The sequence below is a fragment of the Leishmania donovani genome, chromosome 24, assembly GCF_000227135.1.
Source record: "Leishmania donovani BPK282A1 complete genome, chromosome 24".
Lineage (NCBI taxonomy): Eukaryota > Euglenozoa > Kinetoplastea > Trypanosomatida > Trypanosomatidae > Leishmania > Leishmania donovani.
Window position 1 is genome coordinate 388,405 of NC_018251.1, and position 22,830 is coordinate 411,234.

The 22,830-nt window shown below is 62.4% G+C and overlaps 5 protein-coding genes across 5 annotated transcripts; all 5 read left to right on the forward strand.

Moving 5' to 3' along the window:
• Positions 1-1,006: 1,006 nt before the first annotated feature.
• LDBPK_241100 (DNAJ domain protein, putative) lies at positions 1,007-2,314 on the forward strand (the record flags this gene model as incomplete). Its single annotated transcript, XM_003861153.1, has 1 exon — positions 1,007-2,314. The coding sequence occupies one exon, from the start codon at positions 1,007-1,009 to the stop codon at positions 2,312-2,314; it is 1,308 nt and encodes a 435-aa protein (XP_003861201.1).
• A 1,554-nt stretch (positions 2,315-3,868) lies between these two features.
• On the forward strand, positions 3,869-5,422 carry LDBPK_241110 (hypothetical predicted multipass transmembrane protein; the record flags this gene model as incomplete). Its single annotated transcript, XM_003861154.1, has 1 exon — positions 3,869-5,422. The coding sequence occupies one exon, from the start codon at positions 3,869-3,871 to the stop codon at positions 5,420-5,422; it is 1,554 nt and encodes a 517-aa protein (XP_003861202.1).
• Positions 5,423-6,783: 1,361 nt separating this feature from the next.
• On the forward strand, positions 6,784-10,044 carry LDBPK_241120 (pre-mRNA splicing factor, putative; the record flags this gene model as incomplete). Its single annotated transcript, XM_003861155.1, has 1 exon — positions 6,784-10,044. The coding sequence occupies one exon, from the start codon at positions 6,784-6,786 to the stop codon at positions 10,042-10,044; it is 3,261 nt and encodes a 1,086-aa protein (XP_003861203.1).
• Positions 10,045-11,456: 1,412 nt separating this feature from the next.
• LDBPK_241130 (formin, putative) lies at positions 11,457-15,008 on the forward strand (the record flags this gene model as incomplete). The annotated part of the gene is made up of 1 exon (XM_003861156.1): positions 11,457-15,008. One exon carries the CDS (start codon positions 11,457-11,459, stop codon positions 15,006-15,008), a length of 3,552 nt encoding a protein of 1,183 aa, XP_003861204.1.
• A 5,174-nt stretch (positions 15,009-20,182) lies between these two features.
• Positions 20,183-21,991, forward strand: LDBPK_241140 (hypothetical protein, conserved; the record flags this gene model as incomplete). The annotated part of the gene is made up of 1 exon (XM_003861157.1): positions 20,183-21,991. One exon carries the CDS (start codon positions 20,183-20,185, stop codon positions 21,989-21,991), a length of 1,809 nt encoding a protein of 602 aa, XP_003861205.1.
• Positions 21,992-22,830: the final 839 nt, after the last annotated feature.

A 22,830-nucleotide genomic window follows, 5' to 3' on the forward strand; every position in this document is an offset into this window, starting at 1 on the left:
TTGATTTGTTGGTGGTTGCGGAGGTCGAACTGACTGAAGCGGCGCACGTGGCAGGCGACTAATAAGTCTCCGTGTGGGTGCACGTGTGTGTGTGTGTGTGTGGATTCCGCTGATGTAGAATCACCGCCCACATGCGCCACAACGCACCCCTCCCTCTCTCCCCGCGTCTTCGTGCGCAATGCATACCTCGAAACGAAGCAGTGAAGAATAGCGCGGCGCGGAAGCCTCTTCAGCGCCCCCACCCACCCCCCAGCCTCTCCAAGAGGCGCTGCATGGCGGTGCAGCGTGGGCTCTCGAGTCTGTGTACGCCGACCGCCGTCGCCTCCCTACCACCCCCTCCACCACGGTTGCGTTTTCCCTTTGACACAGGCAAACACACGCACGCATACGTGGTGGATGGAATGGGTTTTTTATGGCGTCTTGACAATGGTCTGCCACAGGCGCGCGCGTCGCACCATCTGCCTAGCCATGTCTCGCTATCCCTCGCTCTGTGTGTGTATGTGTGCGCTCCTCACCGCTCCCTCGGGCACGCCGCTCTCAGTGCCTGCCCCACCCACCCCCTTTCCGCGCACACGCACGCACCCTCATGTCTTCCTGTTGCCCCTCGTGTGCGCCTCTTGGCGGCTGGGCTCATCTACTGTTCTGGCTTGCCTTGCTTTCGGGTCTGCTTTTCTGCCACACGCAGGTCTTCTGCTGCCGCGGAGAGTACGTGCGTGTGGCGGGGGGGGGGAGTCGCCTGCTCGCTTTGCTTTAGTGCCAATCGTAGAAGCGCCGCCCTAATGCCAGGCAAGTGCCGCTGTCGCCGCTCTCGTGCATGCATGCAGGCACCGCTGTAAACGTAGATGCGCGTCTTACCCTCTCACTCCTCCACGTCGCCACCACCTTTTCGTTCGCATCCTATTCGGCCAGCCACCAATCACCGCCATCGGCATCGACCGCCCCGCTGGCGGGAGGAGCTGTCACTCCGGAAGTAGAGCGCTGTCGTCGAAGCACGGCCAAGCGCGCGATGTTGCTACGAACGCGCGTTTTGTGCTACACAGTGCACACCCCACGCGGTATCAACTTCGACCTCTCCGCCGACGATGCGATCCGTCGCATCCAGGACAAGTATGGGCGCCGTTGGCTCGGCGCGCAGCTCGACTACCTCCGTCTGGAGACGCCATCGAAGGAGTTCTTGCCTTTTTACCTCTGCAGCGGCCGCATCCACGCCTCCTTCGTCGGCAATGTGAGCTACAGCGTCAACACGACCTCCGGCGATGACAAGAGTGCACGCTCCTCCACCCGCTACGTCAGCACGTCCTTGCAGACCCTCGACAGCGTCTTCGAGGAGAACAAAACGCAAATCTACGCCGGGTACAAGTACAACGTCGCCCACGTCCATCACGCGCTGCGCGGCGATCAGCTGAGCTACTCGCTGCGCAAGATGTACGAGGTGGACACTACCGGAGCCATCATCAACCTTTTCGAGCAGTCGACCGGGACGATGCTGAAGTTTGTCGAAATGGAGGTGCGGCAGCAGGCGGAGGAGACCGCTCGCTCCCTCGTCCGGTCCTTCCACCCCTCCGCCGACTCCGTCACGGTGGAGTTTAAGGAGTTCGCGTTCCACCTTGACGATGTCACCCCCACGTTTGTGCCATGCTTCGTCGTCAAGGCAGAATACGACGCGGAGCGCTACACGCTCTACGTGTCGGGCCTCAACGGCCATGTCGGCGGTCCGTATCTGCTCAACTCGGTGTACATAGCCCGCACCACTGCCCTCGCCACCCTGGCCGCCGCGCTGCTCCTTGTGCCGAACAAGGTGGCGGGCTTCTTCTTCGGCTCCGTGGCGTGTGTGGCCACCTACTACGCGGCCTTCTTCGCGGCTCGCTGGTACCCGGTGATGCGGCGCAACTGGAACCGCCAGAAACGGGAGCGGCTACGCCGTGAGAACCTTGGGCTCGATCAAGCCGGTTACCGTCCCAACACCTCTTCCCAACGCATTCAGCAGGAGTACCGCTCCTCCACCTACTGGGACACCCACGCCTATCAGCAGCGACGCCACACTGGCTCCCATGGGCCGCGGTCTGCTTCCTCCTCGTCGTCCTCCCCCTACTCGAGCTTCTCGGCGCATTCAGTAGCAGACCCGCTCGGGTACTACCGCGCGTTGGGGCTCCACGGTGACGAGTCAGTCAACGAAATCCGCAGCGCGTATCGGCGAATCGTGCTGAAGCAGCACCCCGACGTTGGCGGCTCAAGTGAGGCGATGGTAAAGGCGAACGAAGCCTATCGCGTCCTTCGAGATCCAAAGCGGCGAGCAGCGTACGACCAGAGCTAAGGTCTGCGTCGCGCTCGCTCTTTCGGCATGTCTGCGCGCGTGTGTTGTTGGTCGGGTGTGCGCACGGCCGCATGCGTATTAGGCTTTGCGTACTTCTCCGTTACTCTCGCTCTCCTGTTGTCGTTGTAGCTACCTGCTGCTCTTCACGGAGGCGAGCATGTGCGTTGGTCAGTGACCGAGTACACTCGCATCCGTGTGAAGGCATCTCTGTGCATCAGCCGTTGTTGCGGTTACAGGATCAAGTGCATCACAGGCAGCAGTGCGTGGAGGCACAGGTTTGGTAAGCTATAGTATGTCCGTACGCCTCACCAAACGCACACCCAGGGAGGGGCGGAGGGCGCAGCTCGCAAGATTCAGCTTGGGGACACGATGGACGTACATGCTAGGAGGAGACACGCAGCGTTAGTGGGTGCCCTCATCACCCCACTCGCTCACGGTCACGCTGCTGTTGAGGTCACGCCCTCAGCCGTGCTGTCCCTCTCCCCGGCGTCCCCTCTATCAGCTGGTCGTGGCTTCTCTCATCTTTTCCCTCCTAAAACCCTGATGGCGGAGGAGTACACACACACACGCACACACCTCCCAGTGCGTGGTATCGCAGGGTCCAGCACCACCACCACCACCACTCTGAGGGAGAAAGCCGAGAAGCCGCCGCACTTCTATCCGTGTCAATGTCCAACCACTTCTGGTGGTGACAGGGTCAGGCACTCACAGCGTGGGGAGAGGGGGTAGGTAGGGGAGGTCAGAGCGATGTATCTTGACTGATGCCGTCGTCCAGGTTGTGGACGTCGCTGCGTCGGTTTGACCTGCAACAGTGAGCACGTCTGTGCCATTCATGTAATGGGCAGAGCTTCGGCGTGGCTCTGACGTGCCCCTCACACTGCCTGCTGGTGGAGGAGCCTGGGCCACCGCGAGTGGGATGCGGCAGGTGGGGACCCGCATGGTGGTGGGGCGGCTGTGGGGCGACCTACGGGGGCAGGGGCGAATAGATCATGAAGCAAGGGGCCTGCGCAGATGACCGGGTCGGCGCATTGCTGCCACGCGTGATGGGGCCGGTGGGTCGAGTGGAGTGGGAGCCCCTGTTGTAGGGCGTAGGAACGGACGCACGTTGGACAACAGAAGCACATCCATCTCTCGTAGATGCACATATCCGCACATGCGTCACTCAACACTTCAGCTTCAAAGTCTTTCCTTTCCCCCACCCGTCGGAAACCACGCTGTGTCGCACACGCATAGAGACGGACATGCCCGCAAACCTCAGCGAGGCACACATCCGCACGCCTGACACACTCTTGTCTTTTCCTCGCTATCCTATCGCAGCTGATCTTTTCCCCTCCCCCCTCCTCCGCCTCTCCCGCCTACTGGTCGTGTTTCCGAGGCCGCCTCCACACGCCTGCACCGTTCCCCGCACTCACATCCCGCTCCTTCCACAGCAGCCACTCGACAACCGACTCTTTTTTGCACCTCTTTCCCCCGCTCCAGCTGAACCCACTACACTGCGCCTTAACGATTACTAACCCTTCTCCCGCCTCCCTCCTTTTTATCTGGAAGAGAGCCATGCGCGACGCCGTGGCGTCCTTCTTCCAGCGGGGCTGGAAGGCCACCAAGGAAGAGCTGCTGAACACCGTCGACAACATCCGCAGCACCAAGCTCAACATCGCCTTCTTCTTCGCTGTGCTCTGCGTTTTGTTTGTTATCGTAGGCAACGTGATTCTGCTGATCGCCATCAACTTCTGGATCGTGCAGTTCCCCACCGATGCCCTGGCGCACAACTCCAGCCAGATCGCGATCCAGGTGGTCACCATGCTCCTGCTTGCCTTTCTGTTCTCTGTGCTGTGTGCCGTCTTCACCGCCGTCTACGGCGCGCTGCCGCTGTGGCACGTGCTGGCGGATCGCAACCGTGTCGGCGGGCCGTGGTACCGCCTCTTCCTGCTCTTCGCCTCTGGTGCGTCGAACGGCATCAGCAGCGTTCTGGGCGTGTACGCCATGACGCACACCCCCGAATTCATTCAGGCAGTGCTGCTGTGCTGCATTCCGTTCAGCGCGCAGGCCTGGACCGTGATCTTCATCCCTATTGAGCGCAAGCGCGACTACCTCTCCATGTTCTTCATCGCGTCCTTCCTGCTGTTCGTGGCGGGCGTGCTGCTGTCGAGTCTGTCAGCCTTCCTGCACCCCAACGAGCAGGGCGAGAAGGCGTCGTGGGCGTGGGCGCTCCTCTACCTGGCGAGCTCCGTCCTCTTTGGGCTGTGGTGCGTGGTGCAGCGGCTGTACCTGGACGCCGTAGCGCTGAAGGTGCCGCTGGAGGCGGCGGGCGCAGCAAGTTACGCGAAGCTGAGGGAGAGCAACCGCAACCCGCAGCGTGAGGAGCTGAGCGCCAGCGTGACACCGGCCACGGACGCGGTGCCTGAGTGCACGCCGAAGGCGGGTGCCGCCTGCGCCGAGGAGGGCCCGCGCTTGTTCGACATGGAGGACGACGACGAGCTGCCGCTGTCGCCGTCCGCGGAGCTGCTGGCGAAGCGGCAGTGGGGCAGCCAGAACGTCGACGACAACGCCGCCAAGATAGTGCTTCTCGTCGTGGGTATGCTGTTCCAGCTGCTAGTCTCCTTCGTGGTATTCCCGGTGGACGCGATTCCGTGGTTTGGCACCTCCGACTCGGTGCTGCACGCATGGGAGGGCTTCCGTAACTCCATGGATTTCATCTTTGCCTCTTGGCTTCATGTGCGCCATGGGCTCCTTCTCACCCTCGGCTTCGCGATGAGCTTCATCGGGTGCACGTACCTGAACGAGCACAGCCCGACGCTGGCATCGGTGGTGTTGCAGCTCGCGGGCCCAATCACGTCGCTGACCATCATCATCATCCCGCAGTGGAACGTGTACCAGGACAGCAGCAGCGTGGGTCACAAGGTCGGCGGCGTGATTCTTCTCCTTGTCGCAGCGCTGCTGTACCACCTGTGGGAGCAGCAGTCTCTGCGCGTGCTGCTGGCAAAGGCGGAGGAGGCGAAGCGCCGGCACGATTACGCCGCGGCTAGTGGCAACAGGGCCACGGAGCAGCGCGTGATCGACGCGGATAACCGCGCCACGGATGAACCCGTCGCGGACAACTGTGCGTGAGTCGTTGAGGGAGGCTTTGTGCGCACGCTGCACCATCGGGTAGAGAGACACGGTGGGTGGGAGGGAGGGCCCGATGACGGAGAAGCTGGAGAAAGGCCTCGGAGCAGGAGCGGGTGTGGATCCACCACCCACCAGCGCTTGGCGCTTCTCTTCATCTTGTGACGTGTGCGTGCGGCACGTCGGGCTTCGCCAAATTCCTGTGTTTCACGTGCTGCTGCTTTTTTTGTGGGGGTGCGGTGGTGGTGGCCCTCCTCCACTGCCACTCAAGGCCACCCCCACGAACACCCCGCATCCAGTGGTCTCGGTGAGCGTCGAAGTGGGCTGTGCAGTGCATACCTGGCATGCGTCTGTGTGCGTGCTGCTCTCGCCTCTCTTTTCGTGTCACACGGATTATCCTTCGCGCGGCGTTGTGTGATGGGGGTGCGCGGAGAGAATGCTGGCATACGCGTGCACATACATACATACGTGTGCTGCGGCCGAGTGACGTACACAGACGCATGCGGAGGCAGACATCCGCAGCCGCGAAGGTAAAGTCACTGCGTTCCGTTGTGAGCTTCGTTTCTGTTACCTTGCGGTCCGTGTCCAGCAGCCCATCATCGCCCTCCACCACCCCTCGAAGTCGCTTCCTCTTCTCTTTCCTATTTTTATAGGTATAAATATGCACATATATATATATATATATACATGTATGCGCATGTATGGACAGGTCTCTCTGTGCCCTGTGTCGACCCCATACCGCCCCCCTCCCCCTCTCTCTCCCTTGCCTCCGCAAAGCAGCATGAGCGCCTGAGCATACGAATGCAAAGTTCTCGCCGCCGCCGCCGCCGCCGCCCCCCCCCCCTCCGCACACACACACACACACACGCACGCACACTGCGGCTCGTGTCAGTGCTCACGAGTCGCCGTAGTAGCGGGTGTTGATGCTGCATGGGTGGACGACTTGTACAACTCATGGGCAGTGCTCCCGTATACCAGCCAGGCATACCTGCGCGCATAGCCTCGCTTTCTCCCTCTTGTCACCGCCACCACCAGTGGCTACGGCCTGGTGAGGTTGTACAGGTATGACCCGTACACGTCTGTCTTCACCTTCTCTCGCCCCTCCATCCCATCCCATCCTCCCTACCCGGCCTCTGTGCCCTTCCGCATCTCTCTGTCCCCACCCCCTCCCTCCCCCCGAAGCGCGCAGCCGTCTTGAGCGGGTATGGAAAAGCACGGAAAACTGACACACACCAGCCTGCCAGGCGTAGAATAAGCATTCATTCACACACACAGACAGGCACAGAGACACATCATAGACGGCGAAGACACAAACAGAGCGCGACTGCTACAACGTGCGCCAGCACACACTCAAGCGCCACGCAATGGACGCAGTGCCAGCTGATCATGGCATCAAGCGGCCCCGTGAAGCGAATTCACCGGGTCACACGCCACCCTTTGTGTCCGCGAACGACGTGGCCGCGTCCCTTCAGGAACAGGCGCAGCGCTTCATCTCGCAGCTCGAAATGGGCGAAGTTCTCGAGCACGACCGCGACACGACCGAGGCGGTCATGACAGGCACCGATGAGTCCGCGCAGTGGGCGTACGGCAGTGAGTACTACCTTCGCCACGATGGAGAAGATGACAAGGAGCACCCATCGTGCTCTCACACCGCGGGCAGCACCGCCGCCGCTGCGGCGGCACAAGAGAGCGCCAGCGACGCTCAAGCGGACAAGGCCCGCAAGGTCGTCGTCAGCCTAACTGTGGCGCCTCCGTCCTTCTTCACGTCTGGGAACGATTTCGAAACGAGCGTGCTGTCGCGCAGGTCGGCAGCAGCAGCAAATAAGGATGACGATGACGACGGCGGAGACCTCGACAGACGCGGCGGATTCGTCGCCTCCCGCTTCCTGCACGAGGCTTTGCGGACGTCTGACGTCGACATCATCGTACCGGTTGTCAGCCACTCGTGCAGCCTCGCCGTGAGCGCCTCGAAGGGTAGCCAGACCCTCGCGGAACTCAAGCGGCTGATGGATCGCGAACGCACGAACCGCGACGTCATGGACACGTCCAAGTCGAGTCTTACACAGCTCTTGCAAAAAGATACGTACGGGCGTATGGTGAATGGCGAAGAAAAGGGAGTGGCGGGGGTGGGGAGTGGTTCTGCCCCCGGCCACGCGCACAGCGGCAGCGTCTCCTCCTTCACCGACGACCGCCGCAACGATAATGGCGAGGAGGAAGAGGCCAAGTACCTCATGCGTCAGCTGCGCTTGGAGCAGGAGCGGCTCGCTGATATGGCACGGCTTCGTGGCGCGTCGGATGCCTCCAGCACTGCCCCACCCCCTGCGGCTGGAGGGGCAAACTCGCAGTGGGGCAGCAGCCAGGAGAGCCGCCGGCAGCGCAAGGACGAGCAACTCGCCCGCATCGAGGGGCGCAAGGCGCAGATGGAGACACTCGCTGATGACGCGGATGAGGTGGAGCGCCGAGATGCCATGCGCCGCCAGCGCGAGTCGCTGCCCATCCACCACTGCAAAGATGAGCTCCTACGCTACATTGGCGAGAGTGCCGTCACCGTGGTTGTGGGCGAAACCGGCAGCGGCAAAACGACCCAGCTCGTCCAGTACCTGTATCAGCGCGGCTACGCGCGGCACGGCAAGATAATCGGGTGCACGCAGCCGCGGCGGTTAGCCGCCATCGGGGTGGCTCGCCGTGTCAGCGACGAAATGGGCTGCGCGCTCGGCACCACGGTCGGCTATTCGATCCACCTCGACGACACGACCACGGCCGACACGCGCGTGAAATTTATGACGGACGGCGTGCTGCTCCGCGAGACCGTCAACGACCCGTCACTGGACAAGTACAGCGTCGTGATGCTGGACGAGGCCCATGAAAGGTCAGTGGACACGGACGTGCTGATGGGCGTGCTGAAGCTCGCCCTACGGCGCCGTGGAGACCTGAAGCTTATCGTCACCTCTGCCACGATGGACGTCCGCAAGTTCTCTGCCTTCTTCGGCAACGCGCCGTGCTACGAGATTCCGGGGCAGACCTTTCCGGTGAAGATCCACTACAGTCCGACGCCGGTGGCCGACTACGTCGCCGAGGCCGTGTTTCGTGTGTGCCAGTTGCACCTGCAGATGCCGCTGGAGGCCAAGCACGATATCCTTGTCTTCATGACAGGGCGGGAGGACGTCTATGGAACGTGCGAGCTGATTCGTCGTCGGCTAGCGGAGCTCAGCCCACAGCATCTCAGCACACTCCTCATCATGTCGTGTCTCTCAGAGGCGGCCTCGGCGTGGTCCACGGAGATCGGGGTGCTTGATGCCACGCCAGCGGGCCTGCGCAAGGTTGTGGTCGCCACCAACGTCGCCGAGACGTCGCTGACGATCGATGGCGTGCGCTACGTCGTGGACTGTGGCTTCATGAAGACGAACGTGTATCGGCCGTCGATTGGCATGAACACGCTGCAGCGGTACCCCACCTCTCAGGCGCAGGCGAACCAGCGCAAAGGCCGCGCCGGCCGCACCACCGAAGGGACGTGCTACCGCCTCTATACAGAGGAGCAGTACGCCGAGGAAATGCTACCGAACAGCGTTCCAGAGATTCAGCGCAGCAGCGTGGACAGCGTGGTGCTGCTGCTAAAAAGCATCGGCGTTCACCGTCTTTGCGACTTCGACTTCATGGACGCTCCGCCGGCAGCTAACGTGCGGAGCAGCATGTTTCACTTGTGGGTGCTCGGCTTCCTTGACGACGCCGGCGCCATCACAGAGCAAGGGCAGCAGGCGCTGGAGTTCCCGATGTCCCCTGTGCTGGCGAAGCTCCTGTTGGAAAGCGCGAAGATGGGGTGCGCGCTGGAGATGGCCCGCATCGTCGCCATGATTTCTGCCGACCCAAAGAACCTCTTTGAGCTCCCCAAGGGCCGCGAGAAGGTGGCGCAGCAGCACCATAGCCGCTTTTACTCAAACGACTCGGACCACCTGACGCTGCTGCACGTCTTTACGCAGTACCTGGACCATGGTCGGTCGCGGCAGTGGGCGCAGGACCACTTCCTGCACTCCCCCACTCTCGCCAGGGCCAACGACGTGTTTGCGCAGCTGATTGAGAAGCTGCGCAAGGTGCATCTGCCCATCCAATCCTGCGGCCACGCGGAAACGGACAAGGTTCGCCACTGCCTCGCCAAAGCCTTTGCCCTGCAGGCAGCGCGACGATCAGATCGGCGGTGGACGGAATATCGGCCGCTGCTGAACGCTGGCGTGGCGTGCGAGGTGCACCCGGCCTCCGCAGTTCACGCGCGGAGCGAGATGCCGCCCTACATCATCTACAATGATCTGCTGCTCACACACAAGGAGTACTTGGTGATGGTGACGGCGGTGGAGCCAGAGTGGCTGGTGGAGAGCTCACGGGGCATCTACGAAATGCGTCATGGGGTGACGTCGTCATCGACAACGACGGCGCCCTCGTCGTTTGCGGTGGCGGTGACAACGACTCCGACGCCCTTCACAGCCTCCCGAGCATCCCGTGCATCGATGTCTTCGTCGCCGACAGCGCCCAGTGCCAGCGGGAGCAGCACGAAAGTCTGTGCGGAAACCAAGGCTCCGACGAAGAAGCCCGCGTTCGGGATGCTGTCCTCCAAGCGCCGGCCAAACATCTAACAGTACCTCTTATGTTTCACGCAATCTGGTTGTTTCTCGGGCTGTGTGTGCGTGTGTCACGCGAGACAGCCGTAGCGGCATACAGCTCCTGTGCAGCTGAGTACGCATCTCTGTGTGTCTGTGCCTGGGAGGAGGAAAGGGACGTCTCTCGCCGGCCACACCCCTTCTTCTCGACGCCAGGGCACGCTGGCGTGGAAACGGTGGTGGAGACAGTGTTGCGTCCACACGCATGCACGCATCTGACAAGTCAACCCCTCACACAAAAAAAAAAGGAGAAGGGAGTCACTGAGTCCGCAGAAGCGTCCGCAGTTGCGCGTACACCCGCATGCCGTTGCTTGCACAGGCACCTACACATCTGCAGCGGCCCCGCATCCTTCATGACGAGGAAAGGGACTAAGAGAAAGACAGAGAAACTTCGCGCGCAGTCGGCATGACGCTCCGCCCCGTCTTTCTTTCACTCTCGCTCCACCGACTACCCATCTCGATCCCTGCCTCTGCACACACAACACACACAGAGACGCATATGAACCGAAACTCACGCACACGCGATATGGTGTCCCGTGAGGAAGAGATATCTGCAGTGGAAGAAGGCTGGGAGACAAAAGCCCAGCAGTCGTCTCCTCATCGTCTGCGAGGGTTGCAGGGCACAACGGGCGGCGTGCAGGTGCGCGGAAGCGGTGGAAAACAACGAAAAAATTCCTAAAGTGTGTGTGTGTGTTGCCTCAGGTGCTATCGCTGCACATCACCGCCAACCTACCCCCTCCCCTCCCCTCCTCTCCTACTGTCTCCTGCTCCTTACAGGTTTCGCTGCTGTTGCTGGTGCAAACACACATACACGCGTCTCACCCCCTCTATCTGTTAGCCTTCACTCACCACTGCTCGCTCGACCAGACACGCGCCAACGCCCACACCCCTCCTCCGGCGCTTCCCTCCTCAGCAACGTCCCTCCTCGTCTCTCCGCTCCTCCCGTGCATCTGTCGGTTGGGTGCATGCGTGGCGCTCTTTGCATTCTTTTCCGTTTCCGCTGCTCTTCTCGTTGAGTGCGCTTCGCTCTCTTTCCTGTACGCATCGCGTTTCGTCGCCGCTGTCGTCCAGCCACCCCCCCCCCTCCCCCTTCAAGCCCTCACCCTCACAGACACGCACACAGACACACATTCCCATCACATCATACGTCGCCACACCCTTTAGCTTTTAGGCTTCACACGAGCACCTTCTTTGGGGGAGGGGGAGGGCGAGCTTTCCTTTAGCCGGCCTGTGCATGGCAGCGGCTGCGTGCGCGCGTAGCTGAAGCTGCGTTTTGGGTTGTCGCCTCGTTGGCCCGCTTACTCTGCTTGTGAGGCTGTGTGCGTGTGTGTGTTTGTGTGTCTTGCAGAGTCGCTGGATGAGGAGTCGAGGCGGGGGAGGGGGCCTCAATGAACATCTTTCGCGGTATTCAGCACTACTTCTCCGGCGGCGGCGGGGATCTGAAGCAGCTGCTGGACACACGCGTCTACGTGTGGAACATCCCTGCCGGTAGCACGACGCTGACAGATCGGAACCTGCGCGTAGGTCGCTCGACGACGCGCTCCATCGAGTCCACCTGCAGCTACCTCGATAATGCGGAGACGAATCGCTACATTGTCTTCAACTTCTCGCCGCTCATGATGGAGCTGGTGGAGGGGTGCCGTTGCGGGCAGGTGCTGGACTTCTCGAAGCAGTCCGTGGAAAACTACGGCCTGCTCATGGAGGTGTGCTTCACAATTCGCAAGTGGGTGTACGCTGGCGACACAGGCGGCAGGTCACCCGTGGCGCCGTCCGCGCCGTCGCCGATCGGTGGTGCAGTGTCGTCGAGCCGGCACACGCACACGCACTGTGCTGTCCTGGCCTTCCTCGAGGAGTCGCCAGCAGTGGCACATCCGAATTACGCGGCGATGATCGGGTCGTGCTACCTCATCTTCTCCGGCTTCCCCACGTACACAGGTAGCGGCACGCTCGACTTTGTGGAGAGAGAGCTCGGCATCCCCCGCAGCGTCTACCATGCGCCGTCACAGGAGAGCTACATCAACTACTTCCAGCTGCTCTTCGAGATCCCGGTGCTGCCCAACCCGAAGCGGCTCACTCTGACACGCGTCTCGTTGCACAACTTGAGCTCGCTATCGAAGAGCAAGCTTGGCCTGCAGCTGGACAGCGCAGACGGCAAGGCACCGCGGCTCTTCAGCGACCCGAAAGCCTGGCGTCGTGGCGACCCCTCCACGCTAGAGGTGTACCTGGACCTGAACGAGAGCGTGCTCGGTGACTTTGTTCTCAACGTGTTCCTGTACGATGTACAGCCAATTCACAGCGACAGCGGCGGCGTGATGGCGGGGTCTTCCCCCTCCGTAGGTAGCAGCGGCCTCGTCGGTGGCGTCCTGCCGTCGTCAATGGACGGCTTTCAGGCTCTGTCAGCGGCGTCACACGAGAAGGCCCTTGTTGGCCTAGGAGGTGCCGCATCGCTGCCGACAACACGGTTTATCACGGGTACCTCGAAGGAGAAGAAGCTCGTGCAGAAGGGGCGGCTGCTGCGCCTCGCCTTCAGCACCATCTTCATCCACCAGGCGACGCATCGCGTGCGCGTACGGGACATGGACTACGCGGCTGCGAACGCATTGCCAGACGACTTCTATGCACAGCTGCACTTCAGCGAGTGCGCTCCAGCCGACGCGGACGAGGACTACGTGAGGCAGATTACCCAACGCGTAGAGCAGTCGCCGCAGCGCCAGATCATGCTCTCCCGGCCCGACCCCCGCGACCTCCTCGCATCCGCTGGCGCCGGTGGCGGCTACCGATCCTCTAGCCGGTACGCCGCTGTTGAGGAGTGCCGAGGAGGCGTGTACTACCGCAGTGACGGGACCAGGTGTGGCGGCGGTGCGAGCATGGACCCGCGCGTCCGCCAAGAGCGGTCGCTGCCGCTGACCGGAGCCACCATGCTGTACCTCCCCACCCCCTTGCACATGGAGAGCGAAGATGAGCGGCTCTTTGACAATGAGGACGACGTCGCGGAGTCTGAGCCGACGCTGGTCCGGGTGGAGCCGCGGCAAGGCACCGCCGCTCGGCCTCGCCAGCCCACACCAGAGCGCATGTACGGCGGTGGGTACCCGGTTACATCTACCCCGGCTGCGGACATGCAGGAAGCATCGCCGGCACCTTCCTCATATGCGGCAGCGCCACCACCACACCCGCCGCCGTCGCTTCCGCCCCCACCGCCACCACCGGCGAAAGGCATTCCGTTGACGCATCTGGACCCCTCCATGATCACCGCAGGAAACTCGCCACCACCGCGCGCGCCACCGCCGCCGGGGGGGTTGCCCCCACCGACGCCACCCTCCAAACTCCCCCCTCCGAGGCCGCCGCCGGCGCCCCCCGCTGGTCTCCCCCCCACCGCGCCCTCGGCTGGGGTGCCGCCACCACCGCCACCGCCAGGACCACTGAACAGCAATGCACCGCCACCCCCGCCTCCGCCGCCCGGCCTCCCGGGCAGTGCAGCGGCTGCTGCGAAGCCGAAGCCACAGTACACCGGGCCGCGACTCAAGACGTTCTTCTGGAAGAAGATTTCCAAGCCGAGCGGCATCTGGGCTGCGTCGGACACCGACGACGTGCACCGCGCTGTGATCGACGATTCCTTCATGCTCGAACTCTTCAAGGTGAAGGCCGTCGCGCAGCCGAGCGCGGCCGAGGCAGCGGCGAAGAAGTCGGAGCAGGAGCGGCGCAGCCGGTTGTGCAGCAACGTGTTCACGGGCCAACGGTTGCAGAACATGGGCATCGCCCTCAAGCGCGTACAGGTGCCGGTAGAAGTCCTGTGTAAAGCCCTCATCACGTGCGACAGCGCCGTTCTGCCGCCAGAGCGGCGGGAGACGCTGACGGCGGCGCTGCCCACCACCGAGGACGTGACGGCGCTCACGGCTGAGAAGCAGGCGGGACGGGCGGTTTGGACGGACGTGGAGACGTACCTCTACACAGCCGCGACGACTGTGAAGGATGTGCGAGAGCGGCTGCAGCTCTGGACGGCTGCCGAGGAGCTCGAGGACACCGTCCAGTCCATCTCGAGCCTGCTAAGCTCCGTCGACGCGGCCGTGTGCGCCATCACGCGTCGCAACGGCCGCTTTGCCCGCATGATGCGCATAATCCTGGCGTTTGGAAACTACCTGAACCGTGGCACCCCACACGCCGACGCCGAAGGGTTCCGCCTGGAGAGCCTCAGCCAGCTCAACTTCGTGAAGAGCTCAGACGGGAAGACGACAGTGCTGATGGCGCTTGTCGTGTCCCTCATGGACAGCGGCCGGGGTAGGAGCGAGCGACGAGGAGGAGGAGGAGGCGCCACGGGCGCACCCGGCGCCGACAGTGATGCTGATGACGTTCGCGACGTTCTGCGCTTTGTGGAGGATGTCAGCTGTGTTCGCGCCGTGGCGAGCAGCCCGCTGCAGGACATGGGGCAACAGGTGTCGCAGCTGAACTTCACGCTGCAGCGCATGCGGCGTGTCGTGGAGGAGGCCAAGGACACGAAAGCCTGGTATGAAAAGCGACTCCCATCCGTGAAGGCAGAGGAGTTGCTGGATGCCTTGCCGGGGCTGCTCACAGAAGCCGTGGACCGCTACTTGGCCACGGTGGGGCAGATCGCCTTGCGATACCAGCAGCTGCGCGATGACGTGTCGGCCATGATGGCCACCTACGGCGAGGACCCCAACGCAGACGAGACCGTCATTTGGGGCTACGTGCTACAGTTCAGCAAGGACGTGCAGCGGTGTGTAGACACGGTGACAGCAGCCCACCTGACGAAGCGACGACTCATGGGTATGCCGGAAGCGACGGAGCAGACGCAGAGCGGGGTCAAAGCAGACGCCGCTGTGCCACCATCCCCCAGCGGCGGCGTACCGTCGCCAGAGCCGCAAGGCGGGGTGCGGCAAACGCGGCTGCCGAAGCTCGTCGATGACGACGACAGCGATGACTAGGGCGGCCGGCTTGCGTGAGAGGTGGCGAGTGCACACACGCACGCCCACAGAGAGAGAGGATCGAACAACTTGAATGCGCAGCAATGCGGCCCAACGCATGAGGAAGCGAGGAAAACGACCAAAGAAGAAGCGGAAAGGCGCGTAGTTGAGTGCGACCCATCAACAGGCACACATACACACACACACACACACACACACGCATGCACGCACAGCCACGCCACATGGCACAAGCGAACCCTTTCCTCTCTACATGGTGTGCGGCACTGCTCGTCCTCACCTCTCTCCTTCCCTTCCTTCCCCTCTCCGTCTCCGTCACTTGAGGGTTCTTCGTGGAATCTATTGTTCCTGGTTTTTTCCCGTGTACGCCTTGCACTCGGACTGTTGCACGCCGCGGGTGCGCTCATCTGTGAGCAGCCTCGACTTGCGGCCCTGCACACCGTCTCAGGTGGAACACACGCGTGCATGCATGCTCACGTGCGTGTGCGCAGGACTACTCTGCTCTCTGTACTCTCCATTTCTTCATGCATCATGCCACCTCGTGCGGCGCGTAGCTCGAATACAAACTCGGTGAGTGTGGCCGTCAAGAGACACCTGTGCAACGCTGCCGCCTCACCGGTGGCCGCCGCCAGTAATGGTCGAAGAGCGAGGGCAACCATCGTGGAAATGCCTGCATTGGAGGCTGACGCCGCCGCTTCAAACCAGTCCTCGTCACGAGTGTCGCGGCGTCGGCGCGATGTGGTTCCGCAGGAGACCCCGGAATGGCAACGGATGGCGTTAAAGACCGCCGCCGCCGCGGCATCCCGGAAGTCCCGCGCCAGCGCTGCTAAGAAGACGAAGCCGAATGGACGACGAAGGGGCCCCCCAAAGGGGAGGGCCGAGTCGGACGAAGATGAAGACGAGGCGGCACCCGCTGCCGAGTTATCGTCGCAGAGGGGGGAGGAGGACGCGGACCACTCCGCCTCGCACGCTGAAATCAACGCGAGCAGCAGTATCAGCAGCAAGCGTGCCAGGCCTCACCGCGGCAAGGCCGAGAAAGCGGCAGCGACGCCAGCGCCGAAGCGAGGGCAACGCGTCCCCGTCGCGGAGCTGGTGTGCCCACGCTGCAGGCTACGCATGGACCACTGGCCCTTCTGCGGACTGTCAGGTGACGCGCATGTGCTGCGGGCACCGCCATCAGCCGCCAGGGAAGAGGACGAGGCGCGACCGAAGGAGGCAGCCGCAGCGGCCGCAGCACACTAGGCCGTCGACGAGCGGCGACTGCCATCAGGAAGGAAAAGACTCGAAAAGTAATGCGGGCACTCTGCGAAAATGTGTAAGGGTGTCGTTTGCGTGTTCGCGCGTGCGTGTGCATGTGTTCCTTGACGCTCATCGCCGCGCATCACAGCACTTGTGACGACGCTCTTGCGGAGTGCGGCTGCTCCCTTGCAGCCTCCCATCCACCAACGGTCACCACTGTTCTCATTGCATAGATAGATGCCCACGCATCCCCTTGGTCGGCATTGTTCTCTATCGTGCTACCCAACTCTTCTCCAGCGCTTGAGGGGGAAGGGCGCGGGAGTGTCTCCTCCATCCACTCCGGATGTATCCCTATCGCCCATCCCCACGACTGCTGCATCGGTTCCATTTCTTAGGTGCCGCCTGTGCGCAGTACAGCGCCACCCCCTCCATCCCGCCCTCAGTTGCTTGCTCTCTTCCTCTCTGCGTGTGTTTGTTCGTCGATCTCCTTATAACTCCGTTGGCACTCTTCGAAAGACAGCACAAGCAACAGGGAGCCTTCCGGTGCACAAGGAAGCCGTGGGGTTGCGAGGGGCCACGGCATTGCTGCCCGCCTCCCCTCCCACTCCCTCATTGCTTGCTCACGAGCTGCATCTGCTGCGATGACGCTGGAGCACATGGCCTTTGTCTGCCCATGCGCGGATGTGGTTGTTCTTCCCCCGGCACCTCCGCCTGTTATTCATTCGCTTCTGGCCATCTCTCCTTTCTTTTTTCTTCTGGTACACTACGTATGCGTGGCGTTTTTGGTGCGCACCCTCCCACCACCTCCTCCTCCCCCCTCCGACGATGCACTGCTGTCACGGCACGTGCCCTGCGACCGACAATGTGCCACACGCGCACTGAAGTTGCGTGTCCTTACGCAGAGCAGAGAGCTACACCAACAGCCCTGCACTGCACTGCACTGTATGCATGTGTGTGTGTGTGTGTTCATCTGCCTCACAACGAAACCTCACTTTTCTCTGCTGCGGTTGCTGCACTGCTTCTCATTCCTCTTCGCCGCTGTTGTCGGCGCTGCATCCGTCGTTGTCCTCCACGTGGAGGCGGTAGCTGCAGGCCAACGCGGCGGAGCGGCCAACTTGGCGTGTGTGCACTCGCGTGAAGAGCGATCAAAGGGCGCCTTCGCGGGTGCTGAAGCCGATTCGCCTGCCTCGTAGAAGCACTCGGGAGGGCGGCATCGGTCACCATCACCACCATCGCGCAAGCGGACAATAGCCTAGCCTGCGTGGACGATCAACACGCATCAGATCGGTACACAAGCAGCGCTGCCGCTTGCGTTGGAGTTTACGGCTGTTGCTGCTTCACGGCATCCTCGCTCAGCTCCCCATCCCCCCCCCCTCGTGCTTCTCTTCTCAGTTTCTTCTCTGTTTGACGCCAGCGGGACTCTGTGATGCAATGGAACGTCGGCGTGAAGCCATGGCCCATAGCCGCGTTGAAGCGACCGTGACTGCTGTGGTGGGCGAGATGATCGCCAACGCCACGAGCACGTCTGCCCCCAGCTCCACTAAGGCCTCTGCTCCCTCAAGCTCACTTCAGCCAGAGGCTGAGAGGACGATAGACTCCGCCATTCTCTGGCTAGTCACCGTCTTCTACTTTTCCGTGAGCGCTGCTGCCCTGGCGTACTTCGTTGCTCGCTGGCGGCAGCGTGTGTACGGGACCGATCGCGTGCTCCTACGTGGTGGATCCGGGGCGGATGGTGGCGGCGCTGCTGCCCAGATGAGCGCTGCTAACGAGGGTCTCTTGGCCACCATTAGTGCTGTGATTGAGCGGGCGACAAGCATCACGGCGCTTGCCGGCGCGGCGTCGTGGCAGCGATCGGAGAACGCACGGCACCGCAGAGCCAGCCAGAGTCCTGGCGGTCGTCACCGCGGAGGGGGAGCGGCAGCCGGGGGCGGACGCAGTCGAAGCTGGTTGGGAGGACTCGCCCCCTTTCTGCCAGGGTCGCAAGCGCGCAGTGCAGCGGCGAAGCGGAACAAGCAGAAAAGTGATGATGTTCACATCGATAGCGAGGCGTTGCCCACCGTGTGGATCGATGGAGCTGGTGCAGGCGGTGCGATCCATGGAGCCGCCATCGGCGGCAGCGCCGTCCCCTCCAGCAGCATTGGGCCGACCATGACAGCGCGCGATCAGCAACAGCAGCAGCAACGCGGAGAGATTTAGCGAGAGAGAGACGTACGCCTCTCCGCCTGGGCTGCTTGCCTGGCACACGCGCACAAACGCGCAGACCTCCCTTAGCTTTGGCTTATGCATCATGGAAGGAGGCAGCGCTGCATACCTCGTCCGATTCGACGGCGCGCCCACGTGTGGGGAAAGGGTACGTGTGTGTGTGTGTGTGTGTGTGTGTGTGTGTGTCCCGGAAGGTGTGTGCCCGGTTGAATGTGAAATCTGTGCGTGCCCCAAGCTGTCCCCCACGCCCCCGCATACACCTCACTCTGCTCTTCCCGCCTTGTTTTACTTGCACCGCTGCTGATGCGACTCTGAACGCGATGGCAGACGTGACTTCTTCAGTCCTCTCCTCTTCTCTGATTTCGCCGTCGCTCTTTGTGTGTGTGTGTGTGTGTATACGTGCGTGTGTGAGGTGCGTTGGCGTGCACGAGAAACGGAGAAGAGGCGCGCGTGAGGACCGGCGGGAGCCAGATGCCGGTGTGAAAGCGAGCGATAAAACTGGTGCTGCCGACTGCCGCGACGTGTGCACGCTGCCACGGTCAGCTGGCGCTCGCCTTCCCTTCTGTTTCTCTTTTCCCCATGGCGCGTGAGCGCTTGTCTTCGTCGTTGACACTCTGCGCTCTTGCCCGCCCTCCCCCTTTACTCGCACTGCTTTCCGTTTTGGGCCCCATCGGCCCTGCACACTGGACGTCGATTTCTTTCGAGGATCTAGCTGAACCGCCGACAGCATTCCTGCCCCGCGCCGCGCCGTGCCGAGCACACGCATACACAAGACCAGCATGGCCAACGTCGAGTCCCCCGACATACCTTTCGAGTCCCAGCCAGGCAATGAGAGTGGGCTAATGAGGGAAATGCTGCGGCCGACCCCTGCGACAGCCGCAGCGATAGCGGAGAACTGTCACAGCACCGTCGATGCGATGGCCGCCGCCACAAGCAGCCCCCTCCTCCCCATCGCTGATAGTGACCCGTTCGCTCTTCTGTACTCGACCCCGGAGAATCAGCCGTTGTCTCTTGCGAGGCGCACCTACGGCACGGAGTCACTCTTCCAATACTACGCCTTGCGTGGGTACAAGGAGGTCTTGAACGAGGCAGCAACCCCCGAGGCGGCGAAGGCGGTGCAGGCGTGCCTGGAGGGCGGCGTGGCAGCGGCCGTGGCGCAGCACCGCCTCAGCGACAAGAAGAACGTTCCATCGCTTAATACCCACGTCATAGACAGGTGTCTCGTTAGCACTGCCGCTGCCGCCGCCTCTCCTGATGCCTCCACCGTGGCCCTTGCGACAGACAGCGCTGTCAGCAGTATCGTGCCCCTGTACGTCCCTCTCCGACCGGCACAGACGCAGGACGTTATTTCCAGCTTCCGCACCCAGCGAGCGGTTGAGACGCGCGCAGCAGCGGAGCAGAAGCGCCGCGAACGGCTGCGGCAGGTGCCTGAGGCTGCCGTCTACCTCGGTCGCTACTACCCGGAGGGCTGCTACATCGTGGACGACGTGCGGCTGCAACTGACGGAGGAGAAATCCGAGCTCGTGGCGAGCTCCGGTGCGGCCGCAAAGCCCGGCGCGCGCAGTCCCCTTTGCACCTCAGTAGCGCTGCTGACGCCCACCGCCCCCAACCGCGGCAGTCGCGCCTTCTCCAACCCCGGCCTTGGCCGCCACTCCGCCGTCAAGACGGCCGACAGCCTCTCCGCACCGTCGATCGCGTCGCTGCTGCTCCGCACGCCGCAGGAGGTGGCTGCCACAATGCAGATGCAACAAAAAAGCCGTCATGCGCTGGCGGACCAGATTGAGAACGCCTTCGTGGACGCCTTCCACCTCCGCGATCCGGCGGCGGCGCAGCGGCAGCGCGACCGCGAGTCGATGGAGGCGCAGCGTCGCTCCATGCAGGCGGCAGCGGCGCTTCTGGCCAAAACGGGAGCCGCGGCCGCAGCGAAGAGACGCGTGACCGTGGGTGCCTCGAAGAAGGCCGGCGGCAAAAAGAAAAAGTCGAAGGCGGCAGCGGCGGCGCCACCAAAGCGCGAGGGCGGCGTGCCCGCCAACTTGGAGGTGTTCCGCACCTCGCTGCTGCTTTTATGCAACGAAGACGGAGCCGTCACGCTGGACCAGCTACGCGCGCTGCTGGCAAGTGTCCCTTTCCACGTCGGAACGCTCACTGCGACCTCCTCGGCCGCCTCGGCGGGCGTCGCTGAACGTATTTTTTACATCATCCACAAAGGCACGCGTGCTCCCAACACTGCAGACGCCACCGACTTACTGCTCGCTGTCGCGTCTGTCACTACTGCCGGCAGTGGCGGTTCGCTGTCGCGGCAGGGGAACGTCGCCGGCGACAACCTCATCTGCACCGCCTCCTACGGTCCAGGGAACAGCTTCTCTCGGTCCAGCAACGCCCCTGCCGGTGCACGACGTGGCCCGGGCGCTAATGCGCCGCTGGCGGCAGCGGGGCGAACGCGGCCGCCATCCACGTTTTCCCCGCTGCACGTGAGCAACGCAAGCGTGATGTCGCCGACCACGGCCGCAGCTGAAATGGGCGGTAGCACGTCCAGTGGAGCTCACACCCCGAAAACGCCGTCGCTGACGACTGGGGCTGCGTCCTCGTGGAATGAAGCGGTGGGTGCCGGTAGCGTTGGGAAACAGCCACTACCCCACAATATCCCGGCTGACATGCATGATGGATGCAAGTGCGTCCTCGTTGTCGAGGTGCTGGACGCGCTGGATGCGCTTCTGAACAGCGTCGAGACGAAGCTTGTCGTGCGGTGGGAGTGCTTCAACGTGCTGGCGGTGGAAGGGAACGGCTATATTCACAAGTCGCAGCTGGCGAAGCTGCGGCGGTGTGCTTACCGCGACGGCTCGGCGGCAGAAGAGCAGGCGGCGGTCACGGCGTCCATGGTGAAAGCCCTTAGCGACGTCTTCACGGTTGTTGCGACGGAGGAGGAGGCCGCCTACCTCAAAACGAGCAGAAAGCGAAAAAAGAAGGGCGGCGCTGCAGCCTTGGCGGCACACCAGAGCTCGCCGATACCGTTAAGCGTCATGCGTACGTCGCACATGGACTACGCGGTCTTCTGTCGGTTCTTCGACGAGATGCCGCTCATGGCAGCCGCCTTCGCGCACGTGTGGCTGCCCCTTCTCCTGAACGGGCGCCGGCACACGGCAGCGGCGGGCGGCGCGATGGTAAGGCTTTCGGATGCCTCCAAGCTCTCCATAGTCTCACCCCTACCAGGCTTCACGGCAGGAGCGACGTCGCTGATGCCCCTCTCCCCCGGGTCATCGGTAGACGCTGCAGGTGAAAAGGACGGAGAGGAGACGATTGGAGATCGCTTCTCAGCTTCGTCGCAGCTGCAGCGGAGGCCAGCACCGGCCGCAGAAGACGATCCCAATGCGTCTCCTCTTGAGCTCCTGGGCAACACAGTGGATGCTCGGCAGGCGGCGGTGCGGCAGCTGGTGATAGACCGGCAGGAGAAGTTGCATCAGGCCTGCGACGCCGCGGAGAAGGAGAAGCTAACTGTTGTGCAGAGCGATGAACCTGGCAGTGGCGGCACCTTTGCAGATTTGTAGAGCCATGTGCTACATCCCTGCCCCTCCCCCTCACACACACACACGAGGCCTCGTCGGCGACGCTGCTGTGCGGCTGCCGGAGAGGGAGACGGATACTGGACGGTTTCGGTTTTCACATGTGGCGGTAGCCCGCACAAATAGCCACACCAGTCACCTTCACCCTGAACTCTCTCGCTGTGGTCTCTTCTCTTCGGCGCTTGTGCCTGCTCTTCATGTAGATGTCCATCAGGGCATGTCTTTGCTCGTGATCGGAGATGGTGGCGGGCAGTGTTGAAAGAACGCCTTCCTCTCTTCCTCTTCCGCCACCACCACCTTTCCATTATGTATAGCCGTAGAAGGGAAAAGCCTCATTGAGACTGCTCGTCTATAAAGTGGCGGGTCTGTTGGAGCATGTACAGTGCAGGCCTTTGACCTTCTTCCTCCCCGCCACCACCAACACACGCACACGCACACCTACCCCTTTCGTTTTGTGTATGTTTGTACCATCACGGTTACCTTCTCATTGTTGGCGCCCTTCGCATTCAGCCTCCACGTCGATGTTGCATCATCACTGTCGCATCTCACAAGAAAACGGGCATCGGCAGTGGCCCTCACTCGCCTGTACCTCTTCTATGACGCATCTCCCACTTAGCGACGTCGCCGTCGCTCGCTCTCTCTCTCTCGGAGTACAGGTGTTTGCTGGGGTTCTCGGTGATCCTGTCGCGAATGTGTTTTGGTGTCCGGTGTTGTCTGCTCCCGGCGGCAGGCGCAGGGGGGTGCCTATCCGCTCGCTTCGATTGCCATCACACCCGCCCGCTCACCGCCCGCCACTCCCTTGTATCCTTTCCAGGCCACCACCA